The sequence below is a fragment of the Egretta garzetta genome, unplaced genomic scaffold (genome assembly GCF_000687185.1).
Source record: "Egretta garzetta isolate BGI_Z169 unplaced genomic scaffold, ASM68718v1 scaffold154, whole genome shotgun sequence".
NCBI classification, from domain to species: Eukaryota; Metazoa; Chordata; class Aves; order Pelecaniformes; family Ardeidae; genus Egretta; species Egretta garzetta.
Window position 1 is genome coordinate 7,459,810 of NW_009259600.1, and position 17,993 is coordinate 7,477,802.

Consider the following 17,993-nt stretch of genomic DNA (forward strand, 5'->3'; position numbering starts at 1 on the left):
GACAGGATCATCCTTTAATTTCTTGCATTTCAGTGCAATTAACAGGTCAACAATCAATTAATGGGAGGAATCTTCCTGTTTCTTTTACATCCCCGTTTTCCTCCCAGTGATGGCCTAAAATGTTTTCCGTACACATAAAAAGCTTCACTTTGGATAACTAGATCATTCTAGTCCCAATCGAGGAAGTCAATGAGAAATCAAGTTGCATTGAAAGCATTTGTGCATTTTGTACAGAAATTTCTGAAGAGGTAAACAAATTGTAGGTCTCTGGTCAGAGCCTTGAGCTTGGAACAGTGGGTGGCTGAGAGTGCAGATTGCAGAAATACTTGGTCGAGTGTATTGCACTAAATCATAGTGTGGTTCTCTGTTAAATTCAATTTTTAATGCAGACGTGTCTTGAGGGACTGCCGTTCTCTGCACGGTATCAATTCTCCTGTTTTCTCCCCCTCACACCTGAATATTTTAGGCATTTAACAAAGTGATTCTTCCTTCAAGGTGTATCGGCTTTAGAGCATCTGAATTGGTTGATTTTGAACTTCGTCTAAACTCTACAACCTTTCTCAGGACTAAGGCTGTCAATAGCTAGAAAATAAAAGCGTGTACATTTCACTTAATTTTCAGGAAGTCTCTCAATGAGATAGGCAAAGTGCTCTTGAGGGTGACCCTGTAGAGGTCCACGGAGTCTGCAGAATCCCTCAGACCCCAGCAGACTCGCCCCTGGGGAGCCAGCATGCTTTAACTGGCTCCCCATTGAAGCAGCCGTAAGAAGTGAATGCATAAGAAAGAAAGGTAATGAAAACTGACAAGTTGAAAAGAAATTGAGTTTAATCTGCAAAGTTGTGCTTGAGGGGGCTTCCATCATATTCCTATGGAGCAGCAAAAAGGGAAAAAAATTAAGAAACTGCAGAGTATGATGAACTTACATAATTTTTTTCTTGCACCAGGCAGTATTTATTAATTTCTTTTCTGCCACTTTACAGCACCTCTTTGCCTCTCAAAAAGAGAAAATGAAGTACACAAAACCTGGCAATCATAATGAACGTGCAAAATGCTCACAGATTATTTATAAGCATGCAAGTTATGTAGTTGTTGGAGATTCTCTCCCTTCTGCTCCTGCTTGGTGATGAAGAATGGTATTTTAATAGGCAGATGGTAAAGACAATTACAGTTTGGGGCTCAGCTGGGAGTTACATCAGTTTATTGCAAATTATTAGTTGATAAATGCTTTTGTTTACAAGCAAAGTCTTAAGCAGCTTTGTAATCAGTTTATCAGCTGCAGCCTGAATTTTGACAGCTTGCCTTTGGGTATACAGTCACTTCTTTCCTGGCCATTTAGAAATCATGCTGACCAGGCAGGCAGAATGGCAGCTCCTGTGCACCTGTATGATACTTGGCAAACTGGTATTTCTTATTAAGCCTGTTTTGGAAGAAATCATCAAGTACAGAATCCTCTTTAATTGCTAATCCATGTTAGTGTGTACAGCAAGAGTCTTAACTATTTGCTCATTCATAATCTTTTTTTTTATTTCAATTGTGACCACAGTCTTGCTGTTACCATTACAGGATTTGCTTTCTGCTGTTCAAGAGTCTCTCTTACCAGATGAACTAAAAGGTAGACTGGCAGTGGTTTAAAATGCTTCTTCACTTTGGGCACTGTAAATAGCTTGGAAGGTGGAAATGCTTCTGATCATCGTGAGTTTTCAGTCTTTTTTACTCCTAGCTTCTAAAGGCAGAACTGTAATACCCAGGGTTTAACACACCTGGAGGAAGTCCAGAGTTTTGGTGGGGGTTTTGTGTGTGTGTGTAGTGGTTGTTTGGGTTGGGTTTTTTTTTCTTTTTCAAATGAGGTACAGAAAAGACTGAGTTAGATGCTTATTGTAGCTTCTATGACATTTACATTTTAGAACATATTAAACATGCAAATTACTTTTAATGCCTTTTACTTAGTTGTTTGTTTAGTAAAAGAACCACTGATTTGTCACAGAGTCTTGTTTCCACTGCAGCCAATGTAAGATGTTCCAATGGCTTAAGTGGGAGCAGGATTTTTTTCCGTTTCAAGGAGTGCTACTTGGCTTTCATGCTCGTTATAGCTGAGGTAAACTAGTTCCTGAACTCCAACCTGTGAGCTGAGCGTTAACGTGAGGAAAGGTCCAAGATAACTGGCAACAATAGCAACTGTTTTCTCAGGATTACAGTGCACACCACTAAATGCTGCAGCTTCTGTTCATTATAGGAGGTGGCTTTTGTCTCGCCCACAGCCTTGAGCTTCCTCTGGAGCACGGCCCCTGTATTGAACAAGCATCCAGGTCTCATAGCTGATACGTACGTCTTACTTTGGTTTTGCCATTCTATAACTTCCCTATTTGTCCTTCCATTTAATATGTTTATTTCCTTTACAAATACAACCTGTCAGTCCAGCTCCCTCTATATAATCCTTCCTCCCGCTCAGGTACCTTTGCCATTCACTCTGCATTTGCCCAGGGGCAAGAAATGAGCCCTGCAGTAGCAGGTGCAAGACAGCAGAAAATCCATTGATAAGATGTAGTGTACTCTGCTTTCTCTGTAAGAAAGAGGTGCCATTAAAGCATGTCTATTGTCTCATTTAATCATCTCCTTTTTCCATACACTCCAGTCTCACAAAATAACTCTGAAAAGACAATCCACAGGCATGATTGAGTTTGTAAGGCTACAAAAAGGTCACCTTACAGCTGTGCTGTTAGGGACGCGGGGATTGTAGGAATGTGCGTATCCAAAGCCCTGCTTCAGAGTTGTTGGTTTCAGCGGTCCGTCTTCTCTCTCTCCGAAACCTGGTGCATCCACAAAAGCTGGGGGAAGCAGCGGAGGTCACCTGGGAATGTCTCCTGGGAAGCTCTGTGGAGAGCGCCCATTCACTGATCCTGCAAAAAGTAGAAGGGTAGATGAGTTTGCTGTGACGATTGGTCCCAGCTCCTTTGCGGCGGTGATGGGAGCGCAATGTGGGCAATGTCAGCAAGGGTTTAGCGGTTTTGGGGTTTTTTTTCAAGCTGTTTATCATTTCCTTTCCGAAGGATTAGTAAATTCTGAAATAACACTCAGGCGAGACCTGATTCAAATGTAAAAAAGGTGTAGCACTCAATTCAAAACAGAGGAATTTGGAAAGGAAAGATAAAAAAAGGAAGAAATCGCTAAACTTGTGAGAAGTCCTTCGACTTCCTTGTCTGAGTTTATGCTGAATTAAGGAAATATAACAGGTTTAGCATTTGTGGCAGGCTTTAATTTCAACCTCTGAGCAGCAGACTTAACTTCTTGTGATGTGGGAGGATATTACAGTTTTCAGCTTCATTCCGTAAGTATTGCCATTTGTGCCAAACATTTAATAGTTTTACGCTGCGGACTGTCGTCCACCAGGAACTGATAGCACCTAAGACTTTTTAGAGCCATCTAATAGAAAGATATGTATTCACTCTGATTAGCCCAGGATTTGAACGAGGGTCCCAGAAGAGATATATAAGCCTCTTAAATGCATAGAACTTCTAAGGATATGGGTTTAACTGTCTCCCCCTGTGGTAAATAAGCTGTGACAGCTCTATCAGGGGGGGAAATGGCAAATAAAATTACCACATTATTTTCCTGTGAATATTTTTGGAGCACTAATCTATTTTGCCTCTTTACCTAATAGAACTCTGTTGACTGTTACGCCCGGACATTTAATTGGAGGAAACAAACAGAAATCCTCAAAGTAACAAAAAGCGGGCAGACAACAGTGGAAAACGAAGAGGTCAAGTCTAAGTGTTTGTTATACTCCTTGCTCTTCAGAAACAGGGTGCTTCATTTGGGGTTCAGCCGATCAAGCTTTTTGCAGTATTAATTCAAGAGCTACTGCAATACGGATCGTGACGTTGGCAATGGTCATAGTGCAGCAAGGGAAAGACCTACCCCTTACCCTGACACAGAGATGCCAGGTTTGGGAGTTCACACGCCTAGGAGTGGCACGTTCCTGTAATATTTCTCTTTTTCTCCTTATCAGCTACCTAATGCCTGACAGTTTTAACTATAAAATCATCTATTCAGATAAAAATACTGTCAACTGTCAGCATATGCCTAAGCTGAAGTCAGGCCCAAAGCTCAGGCTGGCTCAGGTGCGGGAGTAAGAGCTATATTCTGAAGGAGTGTTTTTCTTCCCTGTTTCTGGTCAGACATTTTATATCTCAAAATGCAGGGATTTTAAAGCCGCCTTCTTCACGGCTAGTGCCTTTAAGCTGAGTATTCGTCTGTTGTTTTGTTCTGAAAAATATCGTTGTTGCAATTCCTTTATTTTGCAGTTTGTTCAGTGAGTTAAAAATTAAGCAGGCTCCGTATTTTACGCTGAACAAAAAGCTAATAGTGAAAGTGGCAACAGAACAGGTTTGTCCACTGTAATGGTCTAATTTTATAGAGTATAATAGATTTTACATTTTTTGCAGTCAGTACGCTGCAGGCTTATAGTATGCAGTGGTTTAGTTAAAATTAAAGGTCAAGTATCTTTTGGCAATCTCCTTTGATCAGTAAACAACGAAAAACGATAGAAGATGCTACAAAATCATCTCATTAATCTTAATGTAGCACTAAAACTATTTTTTGTGAGAATTTGAGAAGCCTGGATTTGCAGGGGTGATTTCTGAGACACTTCACAGAGGGAGGGTTGGAACCCTGGCATTAAAATACATGAATGGCAAAAACGCAGTGCAAAGTGTGTATTTTGTGTACGCATGTGAAAAATGCAAAGAATTATTTAGTAACTGGAAAGACTGTTCACAAAATGCTTTTGATTTATTGCTGTATATACCACAGATCCATATCACTTATTCTTACATTATTTTATTCAAAAACTTGTATGAACCATGAGTTGGCATGTTGTAGAATACCGAAAAGGCATTAATCAACCTAAATAAACAAGTACATAGATCTATCTAACAACTATGAAGTAGTTAATAAATTTTTAGCAATTTTATTATAGAAAAAAGGTCTAAAAGAGTAGTGCTTAATTATCTGGACTCCTCTGTGCTGGGCTCTCTTTTGATTGTATTAATGAAGCAGCTGGCCCATTGTTTCTCTTTAATTCCTCTATTGTTTTAAGAATATGTCACAGCTCTTTATTCTTTTATCAGGTGCTGTGCAGGAGGATCCACACAATACCTCATATTCCTACTGTATTTGCCAATGCACAAAGAAACCTCCAAAGCATTTTTCAAAGAAGGGGCACACATAATTTATAAGTTCTGTTCCTTGTACCACTCTACTGTCAAAAATTTCAACAGTATTGGACTGGAATTAATTATAATTTTTTATTAAACAATGTGTCTACATATAGATATATGTACTTTGTTCATGTCAAAAATTAGAGATCTCCCCAGTAACTTGTGCCACGCTGAAATGGCATTCATTATGCTGAGTCGTCACAACCCCATGGGTGAGAAGCAGGAGGAACCCAAATATGAAGATCCCATCCTATTGTGATGTGCAAATTCTCCTTAAATGCTTAACCTGTGCAACAAAGGAGGGAAGATAATAAATTAACTCCAACCACCATTACTAAAAAAGCATCATTTTTTACAAATTGGAATATTTCATTGAGAGAGGAAGGTTTAATTCAGTTGACGGTGCCTGAAAGTCGCTCAGAGTAACAATCTGTTGTTTAAATAAATTCTGATAGTCTTTTGACCCTTCTTGCAAAATATGTGTGTACAGGAAATGGGCTATTATGTAGTTGCAGCAACACAATCAAATCCAGTAAGCGCGAATTTTACTACAGGAAAGCAGTAGTTCTGAATTAGCTGGCACTGAAAATTGGTTTCAATGGAAGTTGCCACTGATTTCCTAAATTTCTGTGAAAGATGTATGCCATTTCTGGCATCAAAAAACTAAACTCAACGGGTTCAGCGAAGAAAACTGACTAATACTTATGACAGAAAACTGGGATTGCCTTTGAATATATGTTTATATGGTTGTTACGCTTCTTCATCTGTGAAAAAATAGCTGCACTTCCTTCCATGAAACAGCTGTACGCAATGAAACGCTGGTTTTAGCTACTTGCTTTCTTAAGTCACTTTTCCTAGAAGCAATGGTACAAATCAAGAGGCTTTATGGTTCCATCCATTTTTAAGCTCTTTTCTCCAGGTGGAGTTAATAGGGGAGCCTGTCCTTAAGTCTTTTTTTTTTTTTTTTTTTTTTTTTTAACTCCAGACTGTGACCCACAGACCCCAAATGATCAGTCCTTAAGGTCTGCAAAAAATAAGTGGAAAAAAAAGCAGCTCACCATCAGAGGGCTCACTGTGCTGGGGTCTGTGTCTACCCTGGAAGTGGTGTAGGTTTCTGAGAATCAAAATGGGTGAAGGGCCGGCGCTTTAGTTAAGTCTTCAGAGCAAACTGCTCGTTCCAAGTAGGGTAATGTAGGTCGCCGTGTTTAAAAAAAAAATCCAAATGTACAAGGAAATAATGAAGGGCTGATTTTTAAAAAGAGCAAGTTTCTCTTGTATTTCAGATGTCTGTCCTACATAAAATAAACTTTTGTATTAGCATGCATATCTATCACCACAGTACCCCTTATTCTGAACACAGAAGATAGAGTATTACTGCATCTAAATATGATTTAATTGGTTCAATTTACTATATATTTTTTATACTAAGTGTGGTTCCATATCTTGATGAGCCCAGATGTAGTTGCGCTTGTGGTTTACAGCATCCCATTGCTCGCATTTTATTATTTTTACAAAGCAAATGTCTATCAATCATAGAGATAAATTAGAAAAAATTGTGCAAACATGACACATCGCTAAGATTTTTCCAGCATGCTATGTAATTATTAACCTGATTTTTGCCATTGAAAGAAGCCATGAATTATAGATAGCATGGATGAAGTTAAATGCTTTTATATTAGATACATTTTGCTTATACAGTATTCTATAGGTATGGCCATACAATATAATTGAAGCTTTGTCAGCTCTGTAGCCTAGCAACAGATAATACTGTTAGGTTACTGAATTGCTCCTGGTTGACAAGTAGGGAGTATTTTTGTGTTTATCATGTTTGCTAATGATGGGATCCTTTCCAAAAGGCTTGTCTTAATCTTAATTAGAGTTTATCAGCAGAGGTCTGCATGACATTGTGCAGACACTGATTTCATAAATAATAAAAAGTGCAAGTGAAAAATTTGGCAGGAGAAGAAGATATTTAAGACCACTGATTCTTGTAAGAGCAGCATGAATTTCCAAAATGTAATCAAGTTTGAACTGTGACTCTATTCTTTATTATCGAAACTTGCAGTACACTCCACTGCAGTTTTGACAGCAATTATGAGTATGATTTATAAGCTTCCTGTTAGGAACCAGATCTGTTTGCACAAGAATCTTGATCATAAACATTACAAAGAACAGTAAGTCCACAGTTTTTCAGGGACATCAGGGCCTTACTTTTTCCTTTGCATGGAAAGTTGGTTTGGTTTTTATTTTTTTTAAGGGTGTTGGGGTTTTTTTCAAGCAGCAGAGATGTTTGCAGTGAAAGATGCAGACAAAGAAGAGAATCCTGAAATAACCTTTCCATTTGGTGGAAACTCTGAAGGTATCAGATAGCTGCTCCAGTGCCTGATGTCATTTGATAAAGAACGCATGCCAATGCAATTGGAATGTAATTTTTTGCTCTAGTTTGCACAACACGATATTCTTTAACTTTCCCAACTTTCTATGATTAAATAAGCATCTCTAATTCCTTGCGGTGTGAACTAGAAAAAGAGTTCAAACAAATCCTTAGTGTTTGCAAACATTTTTATTCTCTTCTTCTGCTTGGCATGTATGTATTATGTATCACATAAATTCCTTTGGTTTAACCATAGGTATAAAACAATACATTGCAGGCTCAAGAAGCTTATTTTCAATTTCACAGTCAGAACTAGACATGGAGAGAAAACAGCTTTCCAACATCACAAAGCCTTCTGGTATTTAAAAAACTTCCCTTCTGCACTGGAACACAGGTTAAACTTTTCTTACCCCACCATGTAAAACTAGTAAGAGCTTTTTCAGTATAAATGGATGACCACTTTACTCATTACAGGTGAGAAGAGGTCTAAAATCTCAGTCTATCATTGTCTTGCCTTCTAACCAAATAGTATAAACGTGACTTCACTTCTGAGGCGCTGTCACTCATCCCTGTTAGAGCTTCTCTGGAGGTTCTTCCTTTCTCCTTCTGATGACTGCATCTGTCTTAGGACTGAGAAAATTGGCCTGGTAAAGCTTTGTTAGAACTATTTCACCCCCATAAGCTTTTTCTGACAAAAAGAACAGCTGGTTAAAAAACTTCTAGCCAGCTTAGTCAGAACTTCATCTCATATAAGTAACAATCCATTTCTTTATGAATTCTTCACATCTTTGCAAATATTTCAAGCAAACATCTTCCCATCACCTTCTCCATTGCCACGGGTACTTGGCAAAGACTGTTTAGAGACATAGTTATTATCCTTTTGCAAATCTGTCATTAACACTGTTCTTTGCTTCATGAGAAGGTGGTGTGGTCCTGAGAAATTACTGTGTATATGCCAGTTGCGTCCTAGCTTGCAGAAATGTTTGTGGGAGGCAAGAACGTTTTTCCTGTTTTTAAACCATGACCTGTAAGGAAGGCCTGATCCCTGACAAGGGTGTCTAGACAGCGTAATAATTCATATGATAGTCATGATCAGAACTTCCTATTAAATTTGGAAGCCTATGCCAGGTCCTCTGCATGCCATTTCCTTGGCTATGCAGTAGAAGGCTCAAGAAGACTTTTCTTCCAGTTCTCCCGTTGTGCATGAAGGCCAGCATATTTCCATTCACTGCATGAAGGAGAATAAAGTTGTTTGTGTCTTTCAAAACAGCAGCTATTACCTTACCCTGTGCCACCGAGCACAGAAGGGGACAAGAGGGGCCTGTACTGTGTCTTGCCCCTGTGGGTGAGTATTGCTGCAGAGGAGGTCTTACTGCATTTCCAGTAGCCAGAAGCACGCATCATTTGGGAGTTCATCTGGGGATTTAACTTAACACGGTAGCATGTACTGATGAAAAATGTGGACATATATGTCATGATCACTTAAATGCCTCATTTTCTGTAGAGTGGGATGAAAGAAAACAAAATAACAATGTAATTCTTGCATCTGAATCCTGCTGAGCTGAAGGTTTGTATTCAAATGCAGGAGTGGATTAACCTTCTGTAGCTCTGGTTTCCTTTAACAAGCCAAGCTGGAGATGGTTGTGCTTCCAAAGCTGTTGCACATACCACTCACCTGTGCCTGCCGTAGGTGTGACAGCCTCCAGGATCTGGGTGGAGCAGGCAGCCCAGGTCACTGCCCACTTCAGCCGTCCTAGTTTAATCTGCTCCTGGACATGAGTCAACACCCCAAGGAGCTCTAACACCAGGAGGCTGAGTCAGCCTTTTAGCTGATCCAGACGGATTGCAGCTGGAGACCCAGTAATCAACTAAACTTTCTTTTTTTTTTTTTTTCCCCCCAAGGGTACAGCATGTCAAGATGTTTGCTGGGATAGAGAAAGTCTCAGTTGGTTCTTCTGCAGTGACTCATTTATATTTTATTAAGGAATCCAGTGAATAATACAGTCTAGGAAGAGCTCTTATTCTATATTAAAATATACTAAAATGTGTTGGTTGATTATTACACCTTCTGTATATAAATACAATAGTAGTGCCTGTTAATAATGGAAACCCTGTTCCTCGCATAAAATGGACTGTGTGGTGTTTGCAGTGAGAGTACCAAGTTTCAGGCTCTCAAACTGCAGCATGTGTATCGCATTTTTTTATCCACGAGACTAATTAAGTACACCTTAGGAATTTAGCCTGGTTCTCTCTTGAACGGGTTTTATACCCGTTTTGACTCTGAAGGCTTCTGTATATTTACTCCTGACTTCTATCAGGCAATAAGTCAGACCGTGCTCTTCAAATGTTGGAATTCCTGCTTGGGCATTAGGATTCTGCATTCGTAGACGCTTTCAGCACTATCTTCACATGTCATCTTATTCTTTAGAGGAAATTTCTCAGATTTGCACCACTTAATGCTGTAATTTTGGAGGGTAGCAAACCTTAGTATGCTTTGGTGCCATCACAGTAAACTGTTTGTAAACTTTGGAGCCACCTTCAGCTGCTATATTGCCAAAGGGTGAATACAAAGACACTTTTCTGCTTTGAAACTTTCACACCACTTTGAGGTCTGGAAGCTTTGGGGCTTGGTTTTTTTTTCCACTGAAACACATTGTCACTGATGCTGTTTTGTTTGCTCATCTTTGAAAGCTAATAGACTGGTTTAATTAATTGTCCAAGATTTCTCTAAAACAATGTCCTAATTCTTCCATTTAGCTGTGGCATATCATACACTGTTGTTATCTCCTCTACCAGATTTTTGCAACAAGTTGTTTTAAAACTATAATCTCTTTGAGGGGAAAAAAATGAAGTGTAGTTGAAAAGGCAGTTATGCCGAAAGATAAACATAGCAATATTACTTATCAAAACGAGTACAGTTTTCGCTTGCCTAATGAATACAACATATAGCTTTTTCTATATATACAAAAACCTGAGGAAAAAAAAAGCTTTATAACGTATAAAGTATGCAACATTATTTGAGGCATAACTGTATTGGATATGTATCTAGGCCTGAGAGTGTAGATAACACAATATAAGTGCTTTGCCTGTCTAAACATGTTAAATAAATGAGCATTCACTATCGCATTCAAATACATTAGTAGATGTACTCGCATAGTTAATTTTCTTTTTAATGCACTACACGTGACATTTGCAGCACAGAGCTACAGTGTATCTTACTGTTTGATGAAAGTTCTTCCACCTCCCCCCCTTTTAAACAAACCTTTATTTGAATAAGCCCTTATGAAACAGATCTTTGGCATATCTTCTTCTCAGGAAGTTCAGTCAGTGTAAGCAGAGATAAAGCAGTCATGTTACAAAGAATATTACATAAGGGAAGATTTTTTAGAGAAAGAGGGTGGCAAACATAAGGGAGGGGAAGAACACCCTTAAGAGGAAATCTGATTTCTTCCTTGCAGCTGTTATTGTGTTGTGATTTGGTAGTCAAAATAAAACAAACTTGGAGTTAAAAAAAGTGTACAGGGAGTTTGGTGAAAACTAATGATTAGAAAAATACCATATAAAACATTTTCACCTATATATTAATTTTCATTAGGAGACAAAATGAAAAATTAAAACGAATATTCATGCTGCAAATAATTAGGAAAAGTGTTCCCAAACTGTTAATCTTATACACTGAAAATTCCCATGTTTCTAGAAGGAAGACTGTAAAAGTGAAAATTATTTGCCTCTTTACCTTGAACAAACCATCAAAATTTTAAAAAGGGTGTGAAGATATGGCACTGATGTTTTAAGTTCTGGAATCTGATATCGTCAATTAAATCTTTCTGCTTTTATGCTTCCTGTAGGAGGGCAGCTTTGGTGTACCACGACCAAGGCCATCTCAGAGGGTGAAGAGCTGATTGCCTTTGTTGTAGATTTTGACTCAAGGCTGCAAGCTGCTAGTCAGATGACTCTCACAGAAGGGATGTATCCTGCACGCCTGCTGGACTCAATACAATTGCTCCCTCAACAAGCTGCAATGGCATCTATTTTGCCTACGGCTATTGTGAACAGTAAGTGATGAATACTATTCTCTGGTGGTTTTTTTTTTTTTTTTTAAACAGCAGTAGTTTAAAAGGCACATGTGAAGAGCTGATACAGCAATAGTGAATTAAAGACCACAGAAACCACACAACTTAAAACCCACAGCTCGAAGCCTGCTTTTGTTTCCCCATCATCTCGGATGAACTTGTAGGCATGAAAGGAGGAAGAAGAGCCGTCTGGCAGCTGGGCTCTGCAAGAGCCTCACCCAGAGTACCCAACCTGCCTCCGTCTGGAGGTTCTGTGATCTGCTCCCAGAGGCAATAGGATCAGAAGCTGTTAAAAAAGTAGATAAGACAGGCCTGTTGGCTCAAAAAGTCCAGCCTCTGTGGCTCAAGTAAGCTTGTTGCTTACAGCTGCAGCTTCTGGTAATAATTCATGATACTCAATGGAAGGAAGAACATAGCTCTTCAGTGGCTGTTTCAAAATGCAGCAGAGGTCATGCTTTATTGTAGCCCTGATTTACTGCAGGATCTCCACTCAGTGTGGCTACCCAAGAATGTTTTTGTGTCCTCTGGACATCAATAGGCCCTATCATGGACCAAATGCAGCATGTAGTTAACTAAGTGCTGTCCTTAGAGAGGAGGGGCATGAGTACACGTCAGTTCCTGAACTGGGACAATTCAGCTTGAATGTTTTGCTTACTAAATTTCATTTCTTTAACTTTTTCTTACTACTGCTTTTTACATTTATACAGCCTTAGTTCCTCATCCTCCTCTCTAAGTATTTTCCAAATATGTTAGCTGTTACCATGATCCTCACCAGTCATCACTTAGACCGATGGCACAGCCTTCATTCTCAGTACTTTGCAAGGCTGTGCATTTAGACCCCATATGTTGCAGCACTTCCCCATGCTTCCCGTGGTTTGTAAGCATTGTAGTTAGATACAGTGAACTACTGAACACAGTATTTCAGGTGTGAATGCACACGCGGGGCCATGATCGGCCACTCAAGCTCACACTGAATAGCACTGTATCTTGAGCAGTGCCACTATGGTCAAGCTCTTCAGGCAGGACTAGTTAAAATACCTGTGGTAATACCTTTCATTCCATCTTTTCATTTTTCTTTTTTTTTTTTGTAATTGCTTATTTTCTGGGTAAACAGTCTTGATAGTTACACATTATTATTAGCCTGTTTTAAAAGATAAACCTTAAAATGTCTAAGTCATCCAAGACCCCCCTTCCAGAGAGTGAGTTGGAAGCAACCTCAAGCCCTTTAGCTATGCACATTCATTTTCACTCTAGCAGTGGGGTTGATGTGAGCTGATGTATCTGTTCACAGAACCAGCAATTAGCACTGTACAGGAACTTTCCAAAATAAGGTATCAGAAGCCCCTAAAATGGACCTCCAAGTTGCCACAGTTGTGGGCAGACCAGTGCTTGTAGCCAACAGCTGCAAGGGAGCCACCAGGGAGGGGGTTACCGAGCCTAAAGGGCAATGACTCGTTCATGGCTTGTTTCAGCTGAGGGTGTATTTTTGTGCAAATCTACAGCTCTGGGCTTTGGCAAACTAGTCAGATTTCTACAGCATCAAATTTCTAGAAACACCTTTGCTGCCAGCACTGCCATTTGCACTGATCATTGCTACTTCTGCTGCTGAGCAGGCTCTAAGTTCACCATGCATCAACTCTTGCTATACAGGCTTAGCAGCAACTCAGAGTGACCTGTGTACTCTTAACTCCAGGAGGCTGCTAAAGTAGCAAGTCTCACTGTCCAGGACTTCCCACCTCGGTTCTCACTCTGCCTCTGACCAGCTGGGGCTGTTTCTACATTTCATTGTTGAGCTGGTGAAATTTAGCTTCTTCAGTGAAGTCTCAAGCCAGATGCAGTAATATGCTGAACGCACCTCTAGATTTGTAGTGAGACATCTCTTAACCATTCTGCTATATCTCTGAAAAGAAAATCAGTTTCTAGAAAAATTAAGTGTTGTAGAAGGGTTTTTTTAACGTTTCCTAACATTGTTATTTGAAAAATCAAAATTAGAATATCACCTGTGGCTCATTCAGCTTGAACTTGAATGTTTTCTATCCTGAATTGATCCATTGATATATTTGGAAACTATCCATTGAAACAAATCGAAGTATTTTGCTTTTAAAGAATTAAAACATGAATTTCAAGTGGCCTTTATCTATTTTGCATCACTTTAGGGGACTAATAGTTTCAGATCCCATCCCTATAGATTGTTCTCCCTGGAATTCCATCCTCTCACATTGCAAAACTCCTCCAGTACATTTCCTCTGTAGGGCACGTAATGGGAGTCATATTCATCATGCATAACTGGATCTACAGACTGTCCAGGCCATCTAGTCCATAGGAAATAAAGGTGGCTGAAAGTTATTCATTAAGGTAATCAGAAAGTTCAATTCTGTGACAGAGTGTAATCAAATAAATTCAAATAGGACATGTTGCCCATATCAGAATTTCCTATTATTACTTTTGGACTTTCTCTTCTATGGAAACCTTAATGGTTCAACTTTTTTAAACTATTTGAAGCCAAAACCAAATGCTGAAATGTCAGCTTTCACATGAGATGGTTATTTCAGATGATGAAAGCTGTATCAATAATGTTTTAATAGTGGTATATGCTGGAATACTAACTGCTCCATTAAATGTTTGTGTGTTAAATTCATGCACAATTATCCGGTGGCAAATGGAAAAATAGAAACTGGTAGTGATGAAAATATTTTATGCAAATCCATGGGGAGAAAAATAGGCAAGCATTAGTAATGCAGTCAGAGAAGCAAACTAAGCAATGTAAATTTTGGCTGCATTTGTAGATATTTAACAAATAAAAAACTCATCCACTGCAATGGGTTGGAATCTTGAACTTTGTTCACCCAGAAGAATTGGAACAGAACAGTTGTCCTATACATCAATATTTGAAATTAAACATAAATTGTCATGAACGATGATGAATTACATCATCAGCTACACATGCCGTATTTTCAGAGCAGCCAACCATTCTTCAAGACCAAGTTAATTACAATCACTAGCAGTTTTCTGCATTCTGAAGTCAGTGGGAGTTTTGGCAGAATCATAGAATGTTTTGGGTTCGAAGGGACCTTAAAGATCATCTCGTTCCAACCCCCTGTTGATTGCAATTGCCCATTCTCTGATCCTGAGGTCAGCTGGCACAGTCTGGCTGCACTCATAATTTTATCCTCTCTTAGTCTCAAAAACAGGCAAGAAGTGTCCAAACCAGTTGCAGGGAATGATCCTAGGCTTGTGGCAAATCCTGAACTGTATGCAGGAATGGGGAAGGTGTTAATTGACTAAAGCCATTCTCATGATTTAACTATATAAACAAGAAGTTCCAGTGCTCTAGTCTTGACCCTGTCACTGTTTAATTTACTAGTGTAGATGTACCCTAAAGGGCTGGGATTTCTTCCTTGTTCTTACTGATAGGATGACAAGTTCAGCTTTCAGAAAGATCAAACAGGTCTTTTGTCCTTCTGAGACAGATACACAATGTGTACTGTGTAGGCATCCTTCTGACAGGGTATTAACAACCAAATATCTATCTGCCTTGTGTAAACACACATTATTCGTTATTACTCTTCACATGAGTAAAGTGTGTAGCCTTCGGTACATGATCAAAATATCTACTCCCTCTGCTGCTGGGAAGCACTCTGTGCAACCTCCATGTTGTCTTCCCCCCAGAGAGGATGCTGACACTTTGGGTAGAAGACAATGAAAAATGGCATTACTCTTAGCAACTATCCCTTTTGCATAGTGAGAAGTGGAACAGTAACAATTTACCAAAACCAAGAGGGCAAAAGTACATTAGAAATTTTAAATTCTAACATTAATAACAAGAGGAACACAGGAAATAAACATGCTGCTTAGTATAATATTGCATTCAACAGTGTAGAATCTTAAGGAAACATCATCTAGTCTGGCCTCCTGGATATCAGAGCAACAGCATTTTACAGTAATAACTGCACAAGCATTCTGAAAATACACTTTCTTCAGAATGATCTGCAATTAGCACTCAAAAATTCTAAGGCCCAATGCTGGAAACACTTGGGCACACATTAAAAAAAGGCATATCTGAAAGATGTCACCTGTTGAGTAGTGATGTATTGGAAATACAGTTTACTTCTTGAATTAGTACTGCATATTCACAACAAGCCATTAATTTAGTTTCATTTTGTAAATCATTACTTGCCTAAAACTTCTAGTTGTTTTTTTGTATTAACTCTTCTTAAAATATCCCTTTGAAAGAAACAACTTTCCTTCAGTGTCTCACCTGAAAGTGACATTTTAATAAAACTGTGGCTCTGGTTTCAATATTTTATTAAATAAACATGCATTTAATGGGGAAGTGAGGGGAATTAATCCAGCTGTGTTAACTGGTTGGCACTGAGTGCCCCATGACTAACGTGCTCCTGGTTATATTTGCTTCTAGAGGACATATTCCCGTGCAAATCCTGTGGCATTTGGTATCGAAGCGAGCGGAACCTGCAGGCCCATCTCATGTACTACTGCAGTGGGAGGCAAAGAGAGGGGCCTCAGCTGTCAGAGGAGAACGAAGATAGTGCTCAGCAGATATCCAGCGTCTGCCCCTTTCCGCAGTGCACCAAAAGTTTTTCTAATGCAAGAGCTCTGGAAATGCACCTAAATTCTCACAGTGGTAAGTACCATGTATTTTCTGGTATCATCTTCTAGATTTAGCTATTTGAAGAATTATTCATTATAGACATTCGGTGGATCAAAGTCTCTCCAAATATATGCAAGCACTGGGTGTAGATACTACCAAAATGTCAACAGTTTCTGACCTGTGTTCTACACCAAGCACCTGTCCCAGGTAACCAGTGTCATTTCTCTTATCTACTAATCCTCATTTGAATGCTGTCTCTCTCTTAATGTGCATATACACGCATCCAGGCAGCTTTTCCTTACTGGGTAAGGTATGCTCGGGAGTCCAGAGGCAGTTAGACTGCTGCTGCTTGGGCTCTGAGAGATTCTGTGAATTACTGCAGAATTCCAGTCACCAAACATGTCTGCTAGACTACAATCTCCACCTACCCTGTTTTGATGCTCAGTGAAGAAGTACACACCACCAGAGAGCAAGTCCTTCTGAAGTAAGATCTTGGGGTCCTAGAGTAGGCTTCTTAGGCAGGAGGCTTTAAGGACCAGGATCTGGAACTCAGTGTGCTTTTCCCAGAACACTTGTTTCATAAAAGCTTCTTGTTTCATACTAGTATTCTTTTCCTTCTTTATAACTGTAAAATAGGTATAGTATTTCCTTTGTCTATGTTGTTAAAATTATAATAGTAGATATACAGAAAGTGGGATTACAGAGTTCTGAGATTAAAAATGCAGAACTCAGCAGTAATCTTATCTCCTTCCCTGAAGGTCCTTTGAGCAAGCTGTTTGAACTTGTTTTGAATTATATCTGGAAATAAGTTAGGAGTTTGCAGAACATTCTGCATTGGAGTTTTCAGTAGCAGAGAAAGCCTATAAATAAGAAAGACTGCAGTGTCGGGTATGGGTGTGTTGGCTGCCTAGTGTACAGAGCTGTGTCTGGAAAGAGGCAAGGGTCCTAAGGGCGTTCCTGATCCTCATGTTAAAGAGGTGCAGTCTAAAGGACACTAATGTATGCTTTATTCACAGAAGAAAGCCTTATCTGGATGCAGTGTAAAAACTCTTGGGGGAGTGGGAGTCTGCTCTGTGGACTTGGTGAAGTAAAAAATGTTCCTCTGATACTCGGGCAGTAATTACAAATCTAGAAGGTATTATCTTGCCTTGGAGGAGCTTGGTACCGCCCAGGACAGGACTAGAAGAGTGCTGAGTGAGAAACTTCCTTATGTAGACAAGACAGGCAACATTTAGCCATTCATTTAGAGGTCAGATCTTTTTCTGCTTCCAGATCTCAACTTGGAATATCAGTCTATTGCCATATTCTGTCTCTTGCCTAGCAAATATTTCACTGTTCAGTGAACCAGTGGAACAGTAAGAACAGCTTCAACAAGGGCAGGTGAATGCAGCCCAGCATGTCTCACAGCGTAGTAATTAAAACCAGGTACTCTTGGAAGATAACAAATTCATTTCTCCCCAAGCAGAGGAAAATTCTGAAATCTTATCCATTGTGTAAAAGGGTTGCTTCAGCTCTTTGCAATTAGTGGCATACCGTTGGCTTAGGTGTTGAGAGGGTTTTCAGCCATGATTAAAAGGGTTGCTTCAGCTCTTTGCCATTAGTGGCATACCATTGGCTTAGGTGTTGAGAGGGTTTTCAGCCATGAGATGTGAGTGGCCATGTCTTCTTGCAATCTAGGGATGAGCATCTGCGTTCCTTGAAAGACAGGGAGATCCTGCTGA

The 17,993-nt window shown here is 39.5% G+C and overlaps 1 protein-coding gene across 1 annotated transcript in view; it reads left to right on the plus strand.

The window, feature by feature from the left end:
- ZFPM2 (zinc finger protein, FOG family member 2) overlaps nucleotides 1–17,993 on the plus strand; it is a 273,056-nt gene that overhangs the window by 251,567 nt on the left and 3,496 nt on the right. The window contains exons 6-7 of the mRNA XM_035893882.1: nucleotides 11,439–11,645; nucleotides 16,081–16,305. Of these exons, the coding sequence (XP_035749775.1) occupies nucleotides 11,439–11,645; nucleotides 16,081–16,305 (432 nt within the window). The remainder of the gene's footprint in view (nucleotides 1–11,438; nucleotides 11,646–16,080; nucleotides 16,306–17,993) is intronic.